This window comes from Gopherus flavomarginatus, chromosome 2 (assembly GCF_025201925.1).
Source record: "Gopherus flavomarginatus isolate rGopFla2 chromosome 2, rGopFla2.mat.asm, whole genome shotgun sequence".
Classification (NCBI taxonomy): Eukaryota; Metazoa; Chordata; order Testudines; family Testudinidae; genus Gopherus; species Gopherus flavomarginatus.
The window spans coordinates 140599736-140618501 of NC_066618.1; the positions used below are offsets into that span (position 1 = coordinate 140599736).

General features: G+C 43.2%; 1 protein-coding gene across 7 annotated transcripts in view; it reads left to right on the top strand.

Moving 5' to 3' along the window:
* Nucleotides 1-241: 241 nt before the first annotated feature.
* The window catches only part of OTULIN (OTU deubiquitinase with linear linkage specificity), a 47620-nt gene continuing 29095 nt past the window's right edge, over nt 242-18766 (top strand). The window contains exons 1-4 of one of the 7 annotated variants that reach the window (XM_050937483.1): nt 242-506; nt 1251-1431; nt 9572-9802; nt 17130-17465. In XM_050937483.1, the coding sequence (XP_050793440.1) occupies nt 1301-1431; nt 9572-9802; nt 17130-17465 (698 nt within the window). In that variant the 5' untranslated portion in view covers nt 242-506; nt 1251-1300. Of the gene's footprint in view, nt 507-1250; nt 1432-9571; nt 9803-15255; nt 15447-15883; nt 15963-16264; nt 16309-17129; nt 17466-18766 lie in introns of those variants that run through there. The other 6 variants (XM_050937485.1, XM_050937488.1, XM_050937486.1 and 3 more) reach the window with 6 other exon arrangements.

The window sequence follows — 18766 nt, forward strand, 5'->3', positions numbered from 1 at the left end:
TAAACAGCGTGATTAATTTGGTATTTATACCTCATCAGCTTTTTCTAAAACACCCGTATGCGTTTGGTAACCGTAGTGAAATACAGTAGATGGGGATTTACATATCCACTTGAAGCCTATCTTGTCAGTGGGAAACAGGGTGACTGCAGCACGTGATAGCGGCGGGCGTGTGAGCTGTGTGTGGCTGTAATAAGCAAAGGTTTAACTAGTTACCCTTCGAATTTATTGTACTCATGAGAATTGTACACAACAACAACAACAACAAACCCCCACGTGATAGCAAAGATAATTACATGGGCAGACGTTGAAGTATGTCCCGTCGCAGGAGATGAAAAAGCGAAAGTGAAAGTGACTGCATCGAAACTAGTAGGACTTTAAGCACCGAGACAAGACAACGCGTAAAGAAATATATTTTCCTGTTTATAAATGACATGGTGATTTAGGTTGAAAAATGGAGGTAATTGCAAGCCTGCACAGCAAGGAAGGCCGATGGAAAACCAAATAAGGTACAAAACTGCCTCTGTTTTAATACTCAATAAGGGGAGAGAGCAAAATCTGCAATTGTTTTTGTCTGAGAATTCAGGTTTGAATCAGGAAGACATAAGAAAGAAATGTGACTATATTACCCAGGATGGGAGCAGAGATGAAAATAAACCGGAGTCAGCTAGCAGCTAACTCTCTGCAGCAGTTTGATTTAAGTACAAAGGATAGTTTTATACCTTTAAAAAGCAAACCGTTTTAGTCTCAACTGTAGCTAATCATGAGGCTCTGGGTTTGGAGCTGCAGTCACTTGTCTGAGCAAACGAAGATATTTTGGGAGGGATTAAACAAGCAAATGTTTATTATGATGCCAAGGTTGTTGGGCTTTTTATTTTAATTCAGAATTTACTACAACCTCAGGATAAGGAGCCAATAATGTCTACAAAATATTTTACTAAAGATTCTTATCTGCCAGTATTTTGAAGGAAAAATTGAATTTAAAGAGGGATCATGGGAAGTAGATGAGAAGTAATTATTGAAGAGAACTGTGCAACTTTTTTTTTGGAGGGAGAGTGTCTGTATTTCACTCTGGGAACTCTTCTTCTGTTTTAATATCAATTAATGCTAATCATGGCTTTTTATTGGACTATTTCTAGTTTCTCTCTCTCCTGCAAGTGATTGTGGGTCTGTTTGGGAGTGAGGCTGGAGCTGAGTGGTGCTGCTTTCTCTTTGTTTGATACAAGGTTTGGGTTTTTTTTTGTTTTCTTTAGGATTGGTGTTAGTTGTGGATGTAGTTTTGGCCTTGCAGGCACTTGCTGCCATGGAGTGCAGACACCACCTATTCTCACAGATGATGAGGTTCTTGATCTATGGTGATGATTTACAGAGCTCACCTTCAAAAATCTGCTTCCGTGAAGGAGTGTGCCCTGGCAAGGGGAAAGCAGTTCACCTGTAAGAATATAATGTGTGCCTCCTGCATGAGCGAAGCTGTTTGTTAGCACACTGAGCCTTGTTAATCTGGCTGCTGTGCGATGGACACCTCTGTGCCCCTGTTCTGCCTCCCTCTGTGTCAGCTGTTAGCATCACCATTTCTCATGTACTCCCGTTCTAAGGGGACTGAGCTGCTGACCAGAGATTTTACAAGATATCGTTAGGTCACTAGTCCCAGTAGAAGAATCCCTTCTAATATATAAAGCCTCAGCAGGGCCTGTCCTTTCATAGAGAGGTTATTGAATACTGCCTCTAAATCTTTGGAAGCTTCCCTAGACTTGGTGATTGATGATGTTTTGGCCTGGTCTTCACTGGGGGCGGGGGGGGGCGCAGAGGATTGATCTAAGATATGCAACTTCAGCAACGAGAATAGCGAAGCTGAAGTCGACGTATCTTAGATGGACTTAGATTGACTTACTTCGCGTCCTCGCAGCGCAGGATCGACGGCCGCCGCTCTCCCGTCGACTCCGCTTCCCCCTCTTGCCCTGGTGGAGTTCCGGAGTTGATGGGGAGTGTGTTCAGGGATCGATGTATCGCATCTAGATGAGACACAATACATCGATCCCTGATAGATTGATCACTACCCGCTGTCCGGCGGGTAGTGTAGACATACCCTGTGTCTATGGCTGAGGCTATGGCTTGCTTCTAAGTGGGAGCTTGACACGTTTCATCAAGCAGCCTTCTGAGAAGAACTAAGCAGCCACTAGGAAGAATGCACCTGGGACTGAGGTGGCATCTATGAAAGGCTCTGGGCACAACTGAGAGACATCTGAATAAAGTCCCACAGTGAATAAAAATTCTAACAGCAGAGAGAACCCTGTGCTTTGAGGGTGCTGCAAAGTGGTCAGTTTAGTCTCTGGAGTTGGGGAGCACAGTATTCTATGAACGAAACTAGCACATTCCGAGCGTGCTACTGAGCGCAGTGTTTTGGCTGAGGATGTGGGGATTTCCCAGCAGCCAGTGTCATCCTCCCAGTCCTTACAGCCTCCCCCCGTTAGTCACTTTGTGGCTACCTGAGATGTGGTGACTGTGGGCCTGGGACCAATGGGGATAATGACCTCATGGACCATCTGGGTCCTGAACTGAAGATGCCATTAGCAGTTTGCTTGATGAGAAGAATGGTTAACATGGGTGGACATGAACAGTATGTTTTCTAAGCCTAACCTGATTTTACTGTCTGCTTGGTATACTGTGTGATATGTTCTGTCTGAGTTTGGCAGGACAGAAAGTGATGACCCAAGTGCATGTTTCCTTAACCAGTAGTAATGTCAAGGGCTAGTGACCCTGTGGTTTATTTCCTTTTTAGTTGGGTCTCTGGATTTCATTGTCCTGTCTCTCTCTATTTCCCCCATGATGCATGCTGATCCAGTGGACAATCTAACATGGGTCGCTGATGCAGGGATGTTTAAATCCTATGGCTTTTTAAAAAATATTTGTCCCAGAAGAAGGTTGACAATTTTTTATTTTTTTTTATTTTTTATTTTTTTGCAATAGATGCACACAGATGGTGGCAACTGAACTGATTAACTTGCCAACTGGAAGGGAGAGGTTTTTCTATGCCCTGTATCCACAGTGACTGCAGGCATTGTATTTCTTTTTAGTGTTCCATATTGGGTTGGAAAAACAGTGTAACATATCTTATGACTATTATCTTGGACTAAGTGAAGATATCCATGTTGAAGAGCAGAAAATATCAACTGGCTCGCTCCGTTATTAGTGATGCTCTTTGTTGTTTGCTTTTTTTAGTGTTTTTAAGACTTCCTGTATGATCTTCATAGGCTAAGCTTTGGTCCATTGAAAATTAACCTTATCATGTTGTAGGTGAGAGACTTGGTTTGAATTTGGCATTACGTTGTTTCTGTATTTTATATTGTGACTTTATTGAGCAGTTTTTTAAAAGTCTGTCCCTATATACTACTTAATCTAGGCATTTATAGATGGTTGAATCTCCACCTTGATAGCTATTCCTGTTTTGAACTGACACTCGGTCTCATCTATTGCTAAATTGACACTTGACTTGTATTTGATCTTTGATACCTTTGAAAGCTTTATAAGAGAGAGGGATGGATGGTAAGGAGTTCTATTGAGTTCTAGATTGCTGCAGATTCAGCCCAGATTGACAGCTGTTTGATGTCCCTTGTGTAAAATAAGTTTGGCATTGTTACAATTCTAGAAGACCAGCATCCCTATCACCAAAAACTACCATCACAGTTAGCAGTCTTGGTCTCAGCAGAGGCCAATGATTTAATGGTAAAGAAGACTGAATTACCTTGTCCCTTTAGGGGGTCCCTCCAGGTTCCAGCACAATGGTGGAGGTGGTCTGCCTATGTACGTGTTCGGTGGTAGAAGACTTTTTACTCTAGAACTGGAACTAGAATTAACAAGTGGTACAGAGGTAACTGACTTTTATCCTGGGCAAAATGTGAAATCCTCAGGCTTACCTCAGAAAAATGATCAGGCATCTCATTTGTTTTCTTTTTGGTAGTGCAGAGAGTACGCATTTGCCTATTGTGGACTGCTACTTAAGACAGCAATTTTTCTCATGGGTTAATTCTCTTCCTAACCTCAATTCTAAACCCTCCCTGTAGACTACATGAAAAGTAACATTACAGCAGGCTAAAAACAAACCAACCAATCTTACTTCAATGACATGAATGAGGCATTTGCTTGGTTATGGTCTCTGTTTCTGTCTGTTTTTATTTCCACTCCCTCATTGTAGGAATTTCACATTTAGTACCAACCAATCTTCTACTTATTATTTCTTCAGGTCTGTGTTGCTTCTCCTCCTGGTTTTGTGTTACATGGAAATTTGTTGAGGTCCTCTGGGGAAAGGTGTATTGTGTTATATTGAACACAGGGGTGAAGAGGGTTTGAACTGAAAGCTCCTGGAGAGAGGAGGTGGTAGTGTCCAGGATCTCTGGACAGCCTGTTGTATTTTTGAGAATACTTCTCATGAGCAGAAGTGATTAGTTTTTCAGCTTTTCATTTTGTTTAGATTATAAACAGTAGTCAGCGTGCTCTTTATATGTCCAGTTCTTACCCTCTTTCTTCAGAGCATGAGAATTCTGGCCAGGTATGGTCTTCTGTGGGAATAAGATGTGAAGAGGCAGTAGGGAGAAAGAGACATTTACTCTACCCACCCTTCTAACACAGGCTGTTACTCATCTCTCAGCATGCAGCTGCCAATCAGCCTGAAGGAAGCCAGAGCCTCCCAAAAAACATGGCTATCAAATTTGCCGAAATATGCAGTGCAGCTGCAAAATAACATATACACACACACACACACACTGTGTCATTGTGGTTGCACCAGCCATGGTTTGCGGACCATAGATATGACAAGCAGGACCCAACTAGAGAAAACACAATCTGTGGCGACCCACTGATTTGGACTTTGAAGCCAAAATGAGATTTTTTTGGGGAGGTTTAAGTTTATGTAGGGGCAGAGAAGCTCTACCATATATAAAATAGATTATTACATGTTTATAATGGGTAGAACATCTTCCATACAAATTTGATCACAAAGCATTTTATAGAATTTTCATAAATAAAGCCACTTTAGAATAATAAATAATAGCAGGGGAAAGAATTTGCATAGTATAGCAAGGGAAAACAGATACTTGTAGCTAAGGTTTGAAATGACTGCAAGTTGCTGAAGGAGGGAGACACAGGAAGGCTTTTTTGATGCCAGGAGTAGCAGAAATAACCTCACTTGCACTGAGAGAGGCAAAAAATGGAGGATCAGAGAAGTCTGGTGAACTACTGATGGGCACTATCTGTAAGAAACCATGTTAAGTGAAATCCTGAAGATGTACAGCCTGCTAGGTTAGACGCTAATACCAAGCAGGCAGGGTGGAGAACTAAGGGCTAGTCAGATTACTTAAAGTTCCTAGAAATGCATTATCAAATTCCTCCTACAAGAACATAAGAATGGCCATATTGAGTCAGACCAAAGGTCCATCTAGCTCAATATCCTGTCTTCCAAGAGTGGTCAATGCCAGGTGCCCCGGAGGGAATGAACAGAAATGGTAATCATCACGTTATCCATCACTTGTTGCCCCCAAAAATAGATTATTGCAATTGTTTAAACTATTTCATGGTGAGAAATTCTATGTGAGAAATGTTCTCTCTTTCACATTCCATTGCCCATCCATAATTTCCACCAAGGAAGTGCAGAATATTAAATAGCAAATTGTCAGTGTGTGTAGAAAGCTCTATATATCTTTAGCACAAAAAGTGGAAGGCAAATCTTTCTGGAAACAGATCTGCAAATTGAAAAATAAGAAGGAAAAAAAGTTTGTATAAATCACAAGAACATATAATGTATCTTGTATTACACCCTTTGTATCCGTTAGTGGGTATTTCCCATCTATTTTCTCTCAAGGGCATTCCCCAGAAGTCATAAGCAGAATTAGTCACTCCTGGAACTTCAAACTGTGCTCCACAAGACTTTTTGGAGCAACTTGTTAAGTAGTGTACAGGAGCCAGTTTAATGAGGAAGAAAAAAATCAGACCAACCGTGAGATGGATTAAGTAGGATAAAATTAAATAATCAGAACTACTAGTTTCTTTGCTGGGTGTCATTTTAAATGAAAGCTTAGGCCTGTGTATCCACTAAGCAAAAACTGACAAGTACAGGATGCTGACTCATTGAAGCTACTGTGGTTTTATTTTGCTTATGGGAGTGCATCAGAAGTACAAAATTAGCCACAGTATTCTGTTAAATTTTGCATTGTGTAGCGTTGCATGTGTAAATTTCTTAAACTTTAAAATGTTGCTAAAGCCATTCGATGAGTGTGTGAGCCAATCCCTCTCCCTTAAGTTTTACTAAAATCAAATGAGACATTGCAACTAATACCCAATTTGTTCTGTCTGTTCTGCATAGATATTCAAACTTCCATGGAAATGTTCACAAGAGAAATGGCTTGTCTGTGTGTCATTGGCCAAAATTGAGCTCTCCCACAAAAATGTCTAGTGCTGGCTGCTGCCTTTCACCCATCAGCTGTCCGCATGTCAGTGGCACTATATTTATATAATATTTAAAAATCTGAGCCTCTTTCAGGTGGAAAGATTCTGTTTTGCATAAATATCAAATATGATATAGAAATATTATTTTAACTGTATGGCACCCATCACCATGGTTATCTGGGTGCCATACAAAGCTTGAGTTGAGACAGTCAAGATCTCCGAGATGAAGCAGCATGCTTCCCTACAGGTGTACCAGTTAGCTAGAAAACCAAGATCTCAGCAGCTGCAAGCACTTGGACAAAAATATGTTACCACAGTATTTATTTCAGTTCTCATATTACTGATTTCTTCTTTCTCTCTTCCTCTTCCTAATTGTATGTGGATTTTCTTTTTTTAATGTATGCTGTGGTATGTACTTTTATTAGTGAAGGCAAGGTCCAACAAATGTGCCTTGCACTTGGAATGGAAGATAGTGAAGCTTAAAATAGTTCTTAGATTCTGCCAGAATTCATTCCAGTGTTGGATCAGCCTCCAAGAAAGCTGTCTCTTGCATAAGTGAATTATTCTTCCAGTACACAATTCCATTGCACCCGAGGAGCAAGGTTATAATGGTGGTCCTCCTGGTGTTTTAGATGATTTTTTAGGTATTGTAGACCCAAATCCTTAAGCATTTTGAAAGTATGTGTGGAAATCTTCAACTAGATAGGCAGGGTGGATGCAAGGATGTTTCGTGCCATAGGCGAAACTTCCAATTGGCGCCCCTTCCAAGCCCTGTGGCAGCTCTCCAACTTGCGCCCCCCCGCCCTCTCTAAGGTGCCCCCCATGGCAGCTCCGCCCTGAGGCCCCCTCTCCCGCCCCTGTAGCAGCTCCCCCCAGCCCGGGGAGCCGTGCGGCAGCTCCCCCCCAGTTCACCTCTGCTCTGCCTCCTCCCCGAGCACGCTGTTGCTGCTCCACTTCTCCTGCCTTCCAGGGAGGGAGAGAAGCAGAACAGGGCGGCGTGCTTAGGGGAGGAGGCAGAGCAGAAGTGAGCTGGGGTGGGGATCGGTCCCCTGCGTGCCATGCCCCCCCCATACTTGCTGCAGGTGGCCCTCCCTGCGCCCCCCTGCCCCAGGTCCCTCCGCCTAAATGCCACCGCCGACTGGGGCGGCCGAAGATGCGGCCACCGCGGTGGTGCTGAAGGACCCGAAATGCCACCCCCCAAATGCTAGCGCCCTAGGCAGCCGCCTAGATCGTCTAATGGGTTTCACCGGCCCTGTAGATAGGATATTCTTTGGCTAGCCAATGTAGTGATTTGAAGATATCTTTGAAGTTTGCCCACAGTATTAGTTGTAGTTTCCTGTGGGCTACTGTTTTACACCAAAATAGGCTACATTGCTGTAGTCCAGTTGGGAGGTAACAAAGACATATATTATTACCAAGGCCTAATCATCTGCCAGTAGTGGGGGCAGACTCTCATTCAGCTATAAATGGTGGAATCCTAGAAAAAACATACTACAGCTAAGGCCTCACCAGTGCTGAATGGAGCAGGACAGTTACCTCCCACGTCTTACATGTGACATTTTTTTTTAATACACCTCAGAATATTAGACTTTTTTCGCTTCTTGGATCACATGGTTGACTCATATTCAATTTGTTATCCACTGTAAATCTGAGATCCTTTTCAGCAGCGCTACCACCTAGCTGGTTATTCCCCATTTTATAGTTGTGCATTTGATTTTTCCCTGACATTGGCCACTCTCAGAAATCCCAAAGATCCTCCACACTCAAAAGAGCAGTGTTCCTCAGTTTTACCTTAAACCATCGCTCATATAAACTACACAGCACTTGTAATTAAACGAAAGAAGGTTTATTTAAGAATGAATAGACATCCCACTAGGAACAACAGAGACTGATGCAAACAAATGATTATAATAAAAAACAAAATCATAAAACACAAACTAGGGCCTACTCTTTAAAAGTTTCATTTTCTATCTAATAAAGTAGATTTCAGTCTGTTGCAGGAACCAGGATCCAAACTTTCATGAAAGTTGCTCAACAAAATGAATGGATACAGAGTGTTTCTCTCTCTCTCTCCACCACAATACTGTGCTTAATTATCTATGAGATGACAACTCCAAATGTGGAATTACATTTCCATACATTTAGTTTTAAATGATTTTATTCTTTTCTTTATTTGTTCTGCATGGTTTGTTTAGGAGTGTTTTTTTGCATTTATTCATTCCACTTTAAGGGTAAATGAAATAGTATATTTGGTTTATTATTCAGTTATTGCAGACATGGTGAATTTGTACAAGAATAGTGCTATCTTAAGTATCTGTTCTAATAGTGATCTGTGACCACTAATAAACACCAAATAGTCATGTGGCGATTGTTCAGATCTTTGGTGTGAGATAACTAGCAAGTGAAAAAGATTACAGCACACGTTGTGTATAGGGTTGCGAACTCTGACTGAAGCTTTCCAGGAGATTTTTTCCCCCAACATGACATGTCATTTTCTTAAAATATCCTATTAAAATCTCATGGATTGCTTTCAGTAGTCCCCGGGAGATCGACGCCGATTCTGGGAGACTCCAGGCCAATCCTGAGGGTTGGTAACCCTAATTGTGTATATGGCATGTTCACAACAGTAGTGCATGGCAGTCTAATCAATGCAACCACTAGCACGGCATTAGATTGACTTACATTTCAGAATTTGTGAAGGAAAAACCTGAGTTGATTAAACATAATCAGTGCCTTGTGTAGGCCTGTGTGTCATGTGGGGATAATTTCATAAAGAATGAACAAAAAATTTGCAGATACAATCTTTTATGGTAACCAGGTCTCAATATAGTAGATTCTATCAGTGACAATATAGCAGTATATTACTAGTTAAAAAGTGTATTATTCTCCGTTACAAGTAAGAAGAATTACCTAGCTTGCATCCTCCTGCAGATTTTAAAGCCCTACTTAATGAGATACTCAATACTACATTTGGACAGCTGTCAACAACTTAGTCTGTACTCCTACATGTGTGTTACTGTTAAAATGCTGGTGATAGAATGGCGATAAAGACTACATATTAAGAAAATAATTAAAATCTTAGAAAATATTGATTTCAATAATTCTAAAGGTATTGAAATATAAATGTTATTTATAGAAACATGGGAAACACTTGGGTATGTCGGCATGGCTGCCAGAGAACGAGTAACCCAGAAGTAGCGAATGGTGAACAGAAAACCATGTTAAAACCGAGGACTAGGTCAAACAGTTGTTCAAACCAAGACGTGCCACAGGAGAGCGATCTACAATCATGTGAAGAGGAAGCAAACAGAGATTTAATCCAGGAAAAGCAAGATGGTAACATTTCTGAAGACTCTGACAAATTAAGGTAACGTTTTGGGTTTTATTATATGTGTTCCTGATGGAATTGGCTTCTATTTGAATGTCTCAGTATATTCAAAGCATTTTAAAAAATGAATATTAAAAACTAACCCAGCACCCTATATTTGTCTAAACAGATAAGCACATTACTGTTTTACAGAGGATCGTGCCATACCAGATCATTTTGACTTCAGATATCCTTATACAGGTGGCTTCCTCTTTAAATATTGTGTGCTACATATGTGCCAAATGCTACTGTGTGCTAGATGTATATCCATTCTCTAGTTATTGAAGCTCTTTTTCTATATGAGAACATTTTGAAACTATTGTATGAGTATTTAGTCCTCTTTTTATTCTCACCTATATTATCTAGAAATATGTATCCCTTTGAGGGAAAAAGATACTGCGTGAAAGCACAAGTCTTTGTATTTTTCTACTACCAATTTTCAGCTTTGTGGGTGCTTGTGAATTTGATGCTTGTGAAAGGAATAGCATTTAAAATAGATCTGTACACAGAATAGGAACAATGGCTGTGCAAATGTAGATTTACCAGTGTTGCCTCCACTATGCACCATAGGTGCTGGAACTAGGGATGTTAGGGGTGCTGCTGCAGCCCTGGCTTGAAGTGTTTTCCTTTCTATACAGGGTTTACAGTTTGGTTCAATGACTTTCAGCACCACCGCTATACAAATTGCTCCAGCACCCCTGCTATGCACTTCAGTCCCAGTGAACTAAGTGGTCCAGCTATAGCACTGAACATAATGCACTGTCTGATCCTTTGATCCTTGGCCTCAGCTTAAATTGCCAACGAGGATCCTAATTGTGATTAGTTTTTATGATGCAAGCACCAATTCATTAGCAACTAGACTAAGTCCATTAACTGGCTTTATATAGGACACAGAGTAGCCATCAGATTTGTTTACCTGCCGCGTCCGCAGGTTCAGCTGATTGCGGCTCCCACTGGCTCACTGCTCCAGGCAAACGGGGGCTGCGGGAAGCGGCGCGGGTCGAGGGATGTGCTGGCTGCCCTTCCCGCAGTCTCCATTGGCCTGGAGCGGCAAACTGCAGCCAGTGGGAGCTGTGATAGTCCGGACCTGCGAACGTGGCAGGTAAACAAAGAGACCCGGCCCACCAGGGGCTTTCCCTGAACAAGCGGTGGACCGGCTTTGAGAACCACTGCTGTAGATCACAGGAAGGGGGTGATGCTGGTGTAGTGTTTACAAACTGCTCCTGGCACAATTTGCTCCAGGTAGCAGTTACTGATCTCTAGGTATTGGTTTTTGCTGCCCTGTCATAATTTGTAGTCTAGCTAAGAATATAAGAATGGTCCTGCTGTGTCAGACCAATGGTACCTTCTGACAATGGCTAATAATAGATGCTTCAGAGGGAATGAACAAAACAGGCAATCATTGAGTGATCCACTCCTTGTCCACTCCCAGCTTCTGGCAAAAAGAGGTTAGAGACACAAGGATGAGGGCACTCCAGTCACAAACTGCTACCATTGTGAAATCTCTATTTTAAATTTAGACATAAATAAAGAAAGGTATTTTTGCAGTTTGGAAATGCATTCTACAGAGCTAATCCTTAGCACTATTATATATAAAACCCTGGATGGAGATGATATTCTTTATTAGTGTCTTTCTTTTATAAATTAGGCCATACAATATCTATATTAAACAAACACTGAATGGACACAAAACACTGAAAACAGCATAACACATTGTAAACAGTATTTGGAATGCTACATATACTTTTTAAACACAAGCTATTAGGCAGAAAATTACCCTTGTTCCTTATACAGACTTCCCCCATTGTCACTGTTTCGCCTATTGAACTACTAGTTTTCAACACAAAATTTGCAGTTCTGCACACATGAGCACACTTTCCTCTGATCTTATTTCAGAGATATTTTCTCAGGCCTTTTCCTCACTGCTAAAACTGAAGTGCCTTGACCTCACTATGTTTTTACCTCGGTATAGCTCACGTACCTTAGTTAGTTTGAGGTTAAAAAAAAAAATCACCCTTTTTAGCAGTGAGAAAAGGGCATAACGGCTAGATTCATACAGGGACTTAGTGTTTATCTAGAAAATCACAGGAACAACGCTGCAATTCACAAAAGCTGAGTTAGGTGCCCGTACTCCCTACACAATGAATGAGGAGAAATTGGCTTCTGAGAATGTGATTCACAAAAGCCAGCTCACTAGCTGGACTCCCCCAATGTAGCCAGTGGGAGATGCCAATGAGAGGCATGTGTCCTAAGCCTTGCCCCTCTCACAGAAGTTGGGACTTCAGGGAGGCATCTATCCCTGCTAGCTATCCGCAACTGGGAACCACTCTCCTGGACTCGGGGGTCTTAGGCGCCTAAGCTGTTTTGTGTCAGAATGAGCTAGGCAGGTGCCTAACTCCACACAAAGCAGCCAGAGGAGATGGTGGTGGTGGTGGTAATGCCTACCTTGTAAGTTTTAGCCCAATGGTTGGAGAACTCACCTGAGATGTGGGAAACCACTGTTCAAATCCTCTCTCTCCCTCTGCCAAGGAAGGAGTTGAACTTGGAGTCTCCCACATCCAGGTGAGTGCTCTAATCACTTTGCTAAAAGTTATAAGGTGAGCAGTGGCATAACCACCCCACCTCTTTCTCTGGCCAGGCTTTGAATTAAACCTATCTAGTAGGCAGCCTCTGAGCACTCCTACCAGATTGGCCCCAACCCACAAAATAGGCATTTGCCAGCCTATCTGCCTTGATTGATGAGTCGCTCTGGGGATTTGGTGTAAGATAGGCATCTGGATGCCTAGAATAAGGCCTGCCCTGAGGCTCTGCTCCCACTTCCTGTTTTCCCCCATGACCCTGCCCATGCTGCTCCCCTTCCCGACCTCCCTCTGCCTCCCTCCCCCGAAGCATGTGAGACCTCAAGGCAGCCTGGGCTGGCCCAGGACTCAGGGAGGTTGCGGTCATCTGGTGGGCCAATGCTCAGGTCAGCTCAGGGCCTGCTGGCCAGCAGGCTGTGGATCCGGCCAGCAGCCCGGAGTACTGCTGTTTGGGCCAGGTGGTGGGCCAGAGCTCAGGGCAGCTGTGGCGGGTCGGCTGGGCCTCGGGCCTGCTTGGGCATTAACTTCACAGCTTTAGCATGTCTATGTAGACCAGCCTTTAGTAAGTAAAGGGAAGAGAATAAGGGAAATTGAGTGAGGGAAACGCACACGCACGTGTACCCGCACACACTGCAGACATTCAAATGCAAATACTTTTGATTATGTCCTCCCCAAAATCAGTATCAGAGTTGTCAAGCCACAAACAATAATGGTGCATTTAACATTTCTGAGTCAGCATTATAGTGTATCTCCTCGCTGATAAGAAAATGTTTTTACTGTGGGGTAACGTTAGTTGGGAATTAGTCCTGCTTTGAGCAGTGGGTTGGACTAGATGACCTCCTGAGGTCCCTTCGAACTCTAATATTCTATGATTCTATGACTCTGTGAACAAACATGCATTAGCTTTCCCACTGTAAAAACATAGTGGAGATAAGACACGATAGTTTCACGAAATTCAAACTAGGTTAGGTCAACACTGTGTCCCCTGCCAAACCAATTCAAATGCTGCCCCCTGACCCAACTGCTTGACCCAGCTGTGCAGTCAGTCCACCCTGGCCCTGGTCACACAGCAGGGAATGCGGCCTAACCCTGCCCACGTGAGGGCACCAGGAAGCTTCAGTGCATGTTACTGAGCATGCTCCGTATCAGCAAAGCGGCTTGTGAGGTCACATGGACACTTGGAATTGTTGCCAAAAACTATGGACACCGGGTAAGAACAAAAGGGGAGAGGGCCATATGCGCAATGCATTTGCACTGGGTGAGGGAGCGCTGCAGTTTAACCCCTTGGCTGCTGGTAGATGGCTCCTTTCTTTGTCCGCCTCACATCATGGTTGCCGCACGGGGTGGCCAGTCTGAGCTGGGAGCACCCCTGGCTGCAGAGGTTCAAGTGTGTCGGAGGGTTGTCATGGTGACTGGTAACAGGGCACTGTTGTAGGGGAGGATCAGGGCCTGACATCGAGACCCCCTTCTCCCCCATCTGCTGATGTGAGGCAGGGGGCTGAGGAAACGGGTAGGAGTAGGCCCTGTGTTGAGGGTGCTCCCTTGCTCTGTCCCTGGCCGCCACATGGGGGTGGGTCTCAGCCGAACTGGGCTGGTCTGATCAGGTGTGATGGTGATTGTAGCTGAGCCGGTTCCATGGCCCCAGTGGAGGCAAAGCCCCTCTAGGCCCAACTGGCACCAGGGCTGTTCATCTGCCTTGGGGCTGGGTCACCTGCCACTACTGCTCTCCGGGCCAGAATGGTAGAGGAGTGGGACTTTCAATAGCTGGGAGCCAGGTAGATAATAGTGATGGTCTGTTTTAAGCACTGTGGTCACTTGATGTTTTCACACTTGCAGGAAATTGTGTGCACATGTGAGGCAATAATTATTTAGTGACCATCTCTGATCAGTTCTCAAGCAGTGTTTTTCTTACATTGCCTAGCTGTATATTTTGATTACTGTTGCTGGAAATGTTTTTCTATTGGTCGGTGCATGTACAGTGAAATCAGTGGTGACTCATGTTTACTGATAAAAATCCTTCCAGGCTTAACGACCGACACTAATGTTCCTGTTTCAGTAACTCTTTACATGTTGCAGAGCTCTCTGACATGCAAGCTCAAATCAGTCACCTGTGGAAATGAGCAAGGGAGTGTTTCTTGCCAAGTCTCAAAAAAATAGAAATGGCTCTGCCTTTCAAAACAAGCCCAACCCATTTCAGAGGAAGGGAAGTGGGAATCTTTATACAAATTCCATATTTTTATTACTAATGTAAATACACACAAATGTAGTATTTTATTAGGTGTAATGTGTAACAATGTTGTATGCAGCAAAACTAGTCCTAGAAATAAAAAAAGGGGTAGAGGAGTGGGACTTGCATACAGAATCTGCCCCCCACGCAACCTTCAAGGAGCTTGGGTGGAGGAGTGGGACTTGCAATGCAGCATCCACCCTGCAAACTCAGTGGGCTTTTCTGCATCTTTTCCGGGCTGTAGGGGGGAGACTGTGGGTTTCACCCCCTCCCCCCTTTACTTGGGCTGGGAGTGCACCCCTCAGTGCCTCCTCTCACTCCTGCGCCTCACCGGGGAACAGCTGCACCAGCAGTTGTGGGTGAGTGCAGCCCTCAGAGCCCCACACAAACACCCGGGGAATGCAAATACTCAGCTCGCTATATGCCCCGTGCAGGTTCCGGGGCGGCTGAGGAGGCTGGAGGCGGCATGTGCTACTCAGCTTCCCGGGTTCCCGTGGACTCGCAGGAGGGGACTGGCGAACCCGGGAAGCTGAGTAGCACATACCGCCGCCTCCGCCACCCCGGAACCTGCATGGGGCATAACAAGCAGCCAACACTTCCGGCGGAAGCGGGCTCGCGGCCGGCCCCAGCCCAGGCCCCCGAACACCGAACTCGGTGACATTTGGAGCAACTTTACAAACGCGCGAGCCCCGGGCTGCGTCCCTGCGGGGGAGCGCGGGCGCGAGGCTGCCCGAGGAGAGGGAAAGTCTCGCGGGGAAGCGGCCCGTGAGGCGGGCGCGACTCCTGCTTCCCAGGCGGCAGCAGCAGGAGGGATCCCGGCTGAGCAACAACCGGCGCGGTGAGTCCTTCCCCTACTGCGCGGCCGCAGGTGAGAGAGAGAAACGGGGTTTTCTTCAAACGCTGCTTGGGGTTTGCGCGGCTCTTTAAAGTCCCCCTGGAAGAGTGTTCGCGGAGGCTGTTTCACTGGGTGCTCTTTTGCCTTCGTTTACTCCTTTTCTGTGTCAGGACTGAATGGTCTATACATCAGTACTAGGTTGGAACGGGAACCAGATACATAGACTTGCGTGATTTTGCATTAACCTTGTTGGAAAGTTTTATAAACGCTATAAAGAGTGTCTTTTCTGCTAGAGGTAGATTTAGCGTATAAATCAACTAGAGTATTGCATTCAGGTATTTTAGTGTCATTATAAATCTTGTCATTTTAACATTTACAGGTAGGTTACAAACATCAATTAAAATCCTCACCACACCCATTTTAGTAACCTAGCCTCAGTTTCATGTGACTTAGACAAAGTCTACTGTTTTGTTCCCTTATTGAGAGTCAACTAATAGCACCAGAGCATCCTATCCATGGGTAAGTGTCTGAAGGGTAAAAATGAAAACAAGAGAAGGCTGTTTTAGGGTTATTAAAGAAGTAAAAACCTTCCTTTTTTTGAATGGAGACAAACTTAAAACTTGTTTGTACATATTTTATCTGCTGCGAGTACAAGATGCAAGTGATGCTGAAGATTACCATAACTGAAATAGTAAAGTGGATACAGACATTTTTCCATCTGGTTTAGTTTGTATATAGTCAATTTCACTGTTGCCCTATATTCAGTTTGCCCTGTTTGGGGTCTTCAAATGACATTTGTGAGAGAGACTTTTTTTTTAAAGGTTGGGAGACCAAAAAATTGACAGTGGGGTCCAAGGAAAATCTGGTATCTGAAACTTTTAATTCATTTTTCTAATGCTGATCAGATTTCAGTGTCCTTTTATTTAGAGCTAAAAATGTAAATGGCATTTCAATAACTGTCCATTCCCTCAGAAAGTTCACAATCTAAAGGAATGGAAAGGTAAAGTACATAGAACAAAATGGTGTTTATCAGGTTTAGCAGAATATGTAGATTTTCAGAAATGTCCTGCAGGAGTTGGACTCAGGATTCATTAATTGAGAGATTGCCAAATGGTAGGAGTGATTAAAGGGAACAGTAGGAGAGGTGCTAAGGTACAATGTATAAAGCTGGGAGAAGTGTAGCAGAAAAGAGGTGCAGTTCATGTCTATTATTGTAAATACACTTCACAATATTAGAAATGATTCCTGGATTTGTATTTTTATTTCTGATGCGTATAACTTTTTCTGTGATATCTATGAAGGACTAGAAGTCCCTTCTCCAGAGTAACTTAAAACTGAAATGGATAAAGCAATAGAATAATGATTCTTAGACTTGTGCATGACTGTTGGTTAATCCTAATGGCGTTTTAGGGTATACTTGGTATATGAAAGAGCAGGCGTCTAAGAGAGCAATTTTAGCTTAAGCAATAGTTTGTAGAATGAAAAAGTTTGAGAACCACCATGTTAGAAAATAGACATTGTAGCTAAGAATCTTGCGCTGGCTAGATGATCTCATACATCTTCATATCGAAATTTTCTGACATTGAGGACATCCAGAAGATATTTTGTGTCAAAATATTGTACCTTTTGGCAAAAATATACTCATTCATCCTCATGAATGTACTTACATATTTATGTATTTCAAAGCCAGGGTATGTTTCAGCGAAAGACAAGCAAGTCCACTGGCCCTTCGGCTAGTGCAGAAGAGTCACAGAAGAAAAATACTGCAATGATAAATTTGACTAGACGTGAAAAGGAAAAATATATTCCCAGTGATGAACCTTCTTCAGCAAGTGCAGCTGGTGACCAGAAAGAGAAACCTATGTTAGAAACCAAAAAAGAACGTGCACATTCAGGACACGGAAAAGCTGCTCAGGCACATCAACTGAAGGCATCCCCGATCAGCCCCGATTCCCATAAAAACTGTGAAGTAAAGCTGTCGGCGTCAAGTAGGTCTTCAGCAAAGGAATCCTCTGTAGACAAGTGAGTTTTTTATTGAAAGTTAGCTTTAAATCAGATATTTTAATTTCTGTTTTTAATATTAATGTAAGTAAAATAGGCATAAATGCCAAAGAAATTAGTAGTTGTGTGTGGGTAATTAGTGTTCATTATTGCTGCATGACACTTAGCTTGAATCTTTCACTTCCTGAGTTGAAGGGATTTGGCTGCGTCTCAGTAACCTGTGGGTAGATGGATCTCTTGGTACTCCATAGCAGTCCGCATTGGCCAGTCTAGAAGAAGTGCTGATGAGTTTTGAAGACCTTTAGGCTGGATGCAGGGCCTTGAGAATTGTAGGAACACAAGGTGGTACTGTAAACCAAGGGACTAATCTTATAAACATGTAATTCTAGGTGCAGAGCTAACTACTGGGAATAGGAATATATTTTATTATCTTTAAAACTTTTAGTATCTGTTATGAAAGAATGCTCTGTGCTCTGATGTTTTGTACTCTGTGGAAGTTCTGTCTGCAAGGACCGCAAGAGTAGATGGGTTTAAACATCATCTGCAATCTTTAAAAGGAGAAATTAAGGAAAAATGGGGAGGTGGGCAGATGGCGGGATGGGAACTAGTCGATCATTTTGTGAGCACCCTCTGCTGGATCTTCAGGGTTAGTTTAATTAACTAGTTTTATTCCAAGAACTTTTCCAACCTGTGTATTTCTAGAGTTTTGATCTGTTGACCCTGACCTTTTAGAGAAGGGTTTGACTTAAATATTGAGGAATGCTAGTATGTGAAGAAAGAACATTTTGCTTCCCTCAAGAACAAAGGCAAAACTCTAAGACCTACTCTAGAAAAATTACTAGAAAATTAGGTTGGCATAAGATAAAATCCACACCCCTGGGTGGTGTAGCTAAGCCAACCTGAGTCCCTGCATTGACACTGGAAGGATTCTTCCAACGACCTTGCTACTGCCTCTCAGGGAGGTGGATTACCTACACTGATGGGCGAATCTCTCCCATTGGCGTAGGTAATGTCTATACTGAAGTGCAACTGGCATAGCTGCAGCAGCACAGCTGTGCTGCTCTAGCATTTTGAGTGTAGACAAGCCCTTATTGAAATTAGAGCAGAATCAGAAATAATCCAATCTCTCTCTCTATATCTATATACACACACCTCTACTGCAATATAACTCTGTCCTTAGGAACAAAAAAATCTTGACCACGTTATATCGAAATTGCTTTGATCCTCTGGAGTGCACAGCCCCCCACCTGAGCACTTCTCTACCACATTATATCTGAATTCATGTTATATCGTATCGTGTTATATCGGGGTAGGGGTGTGTG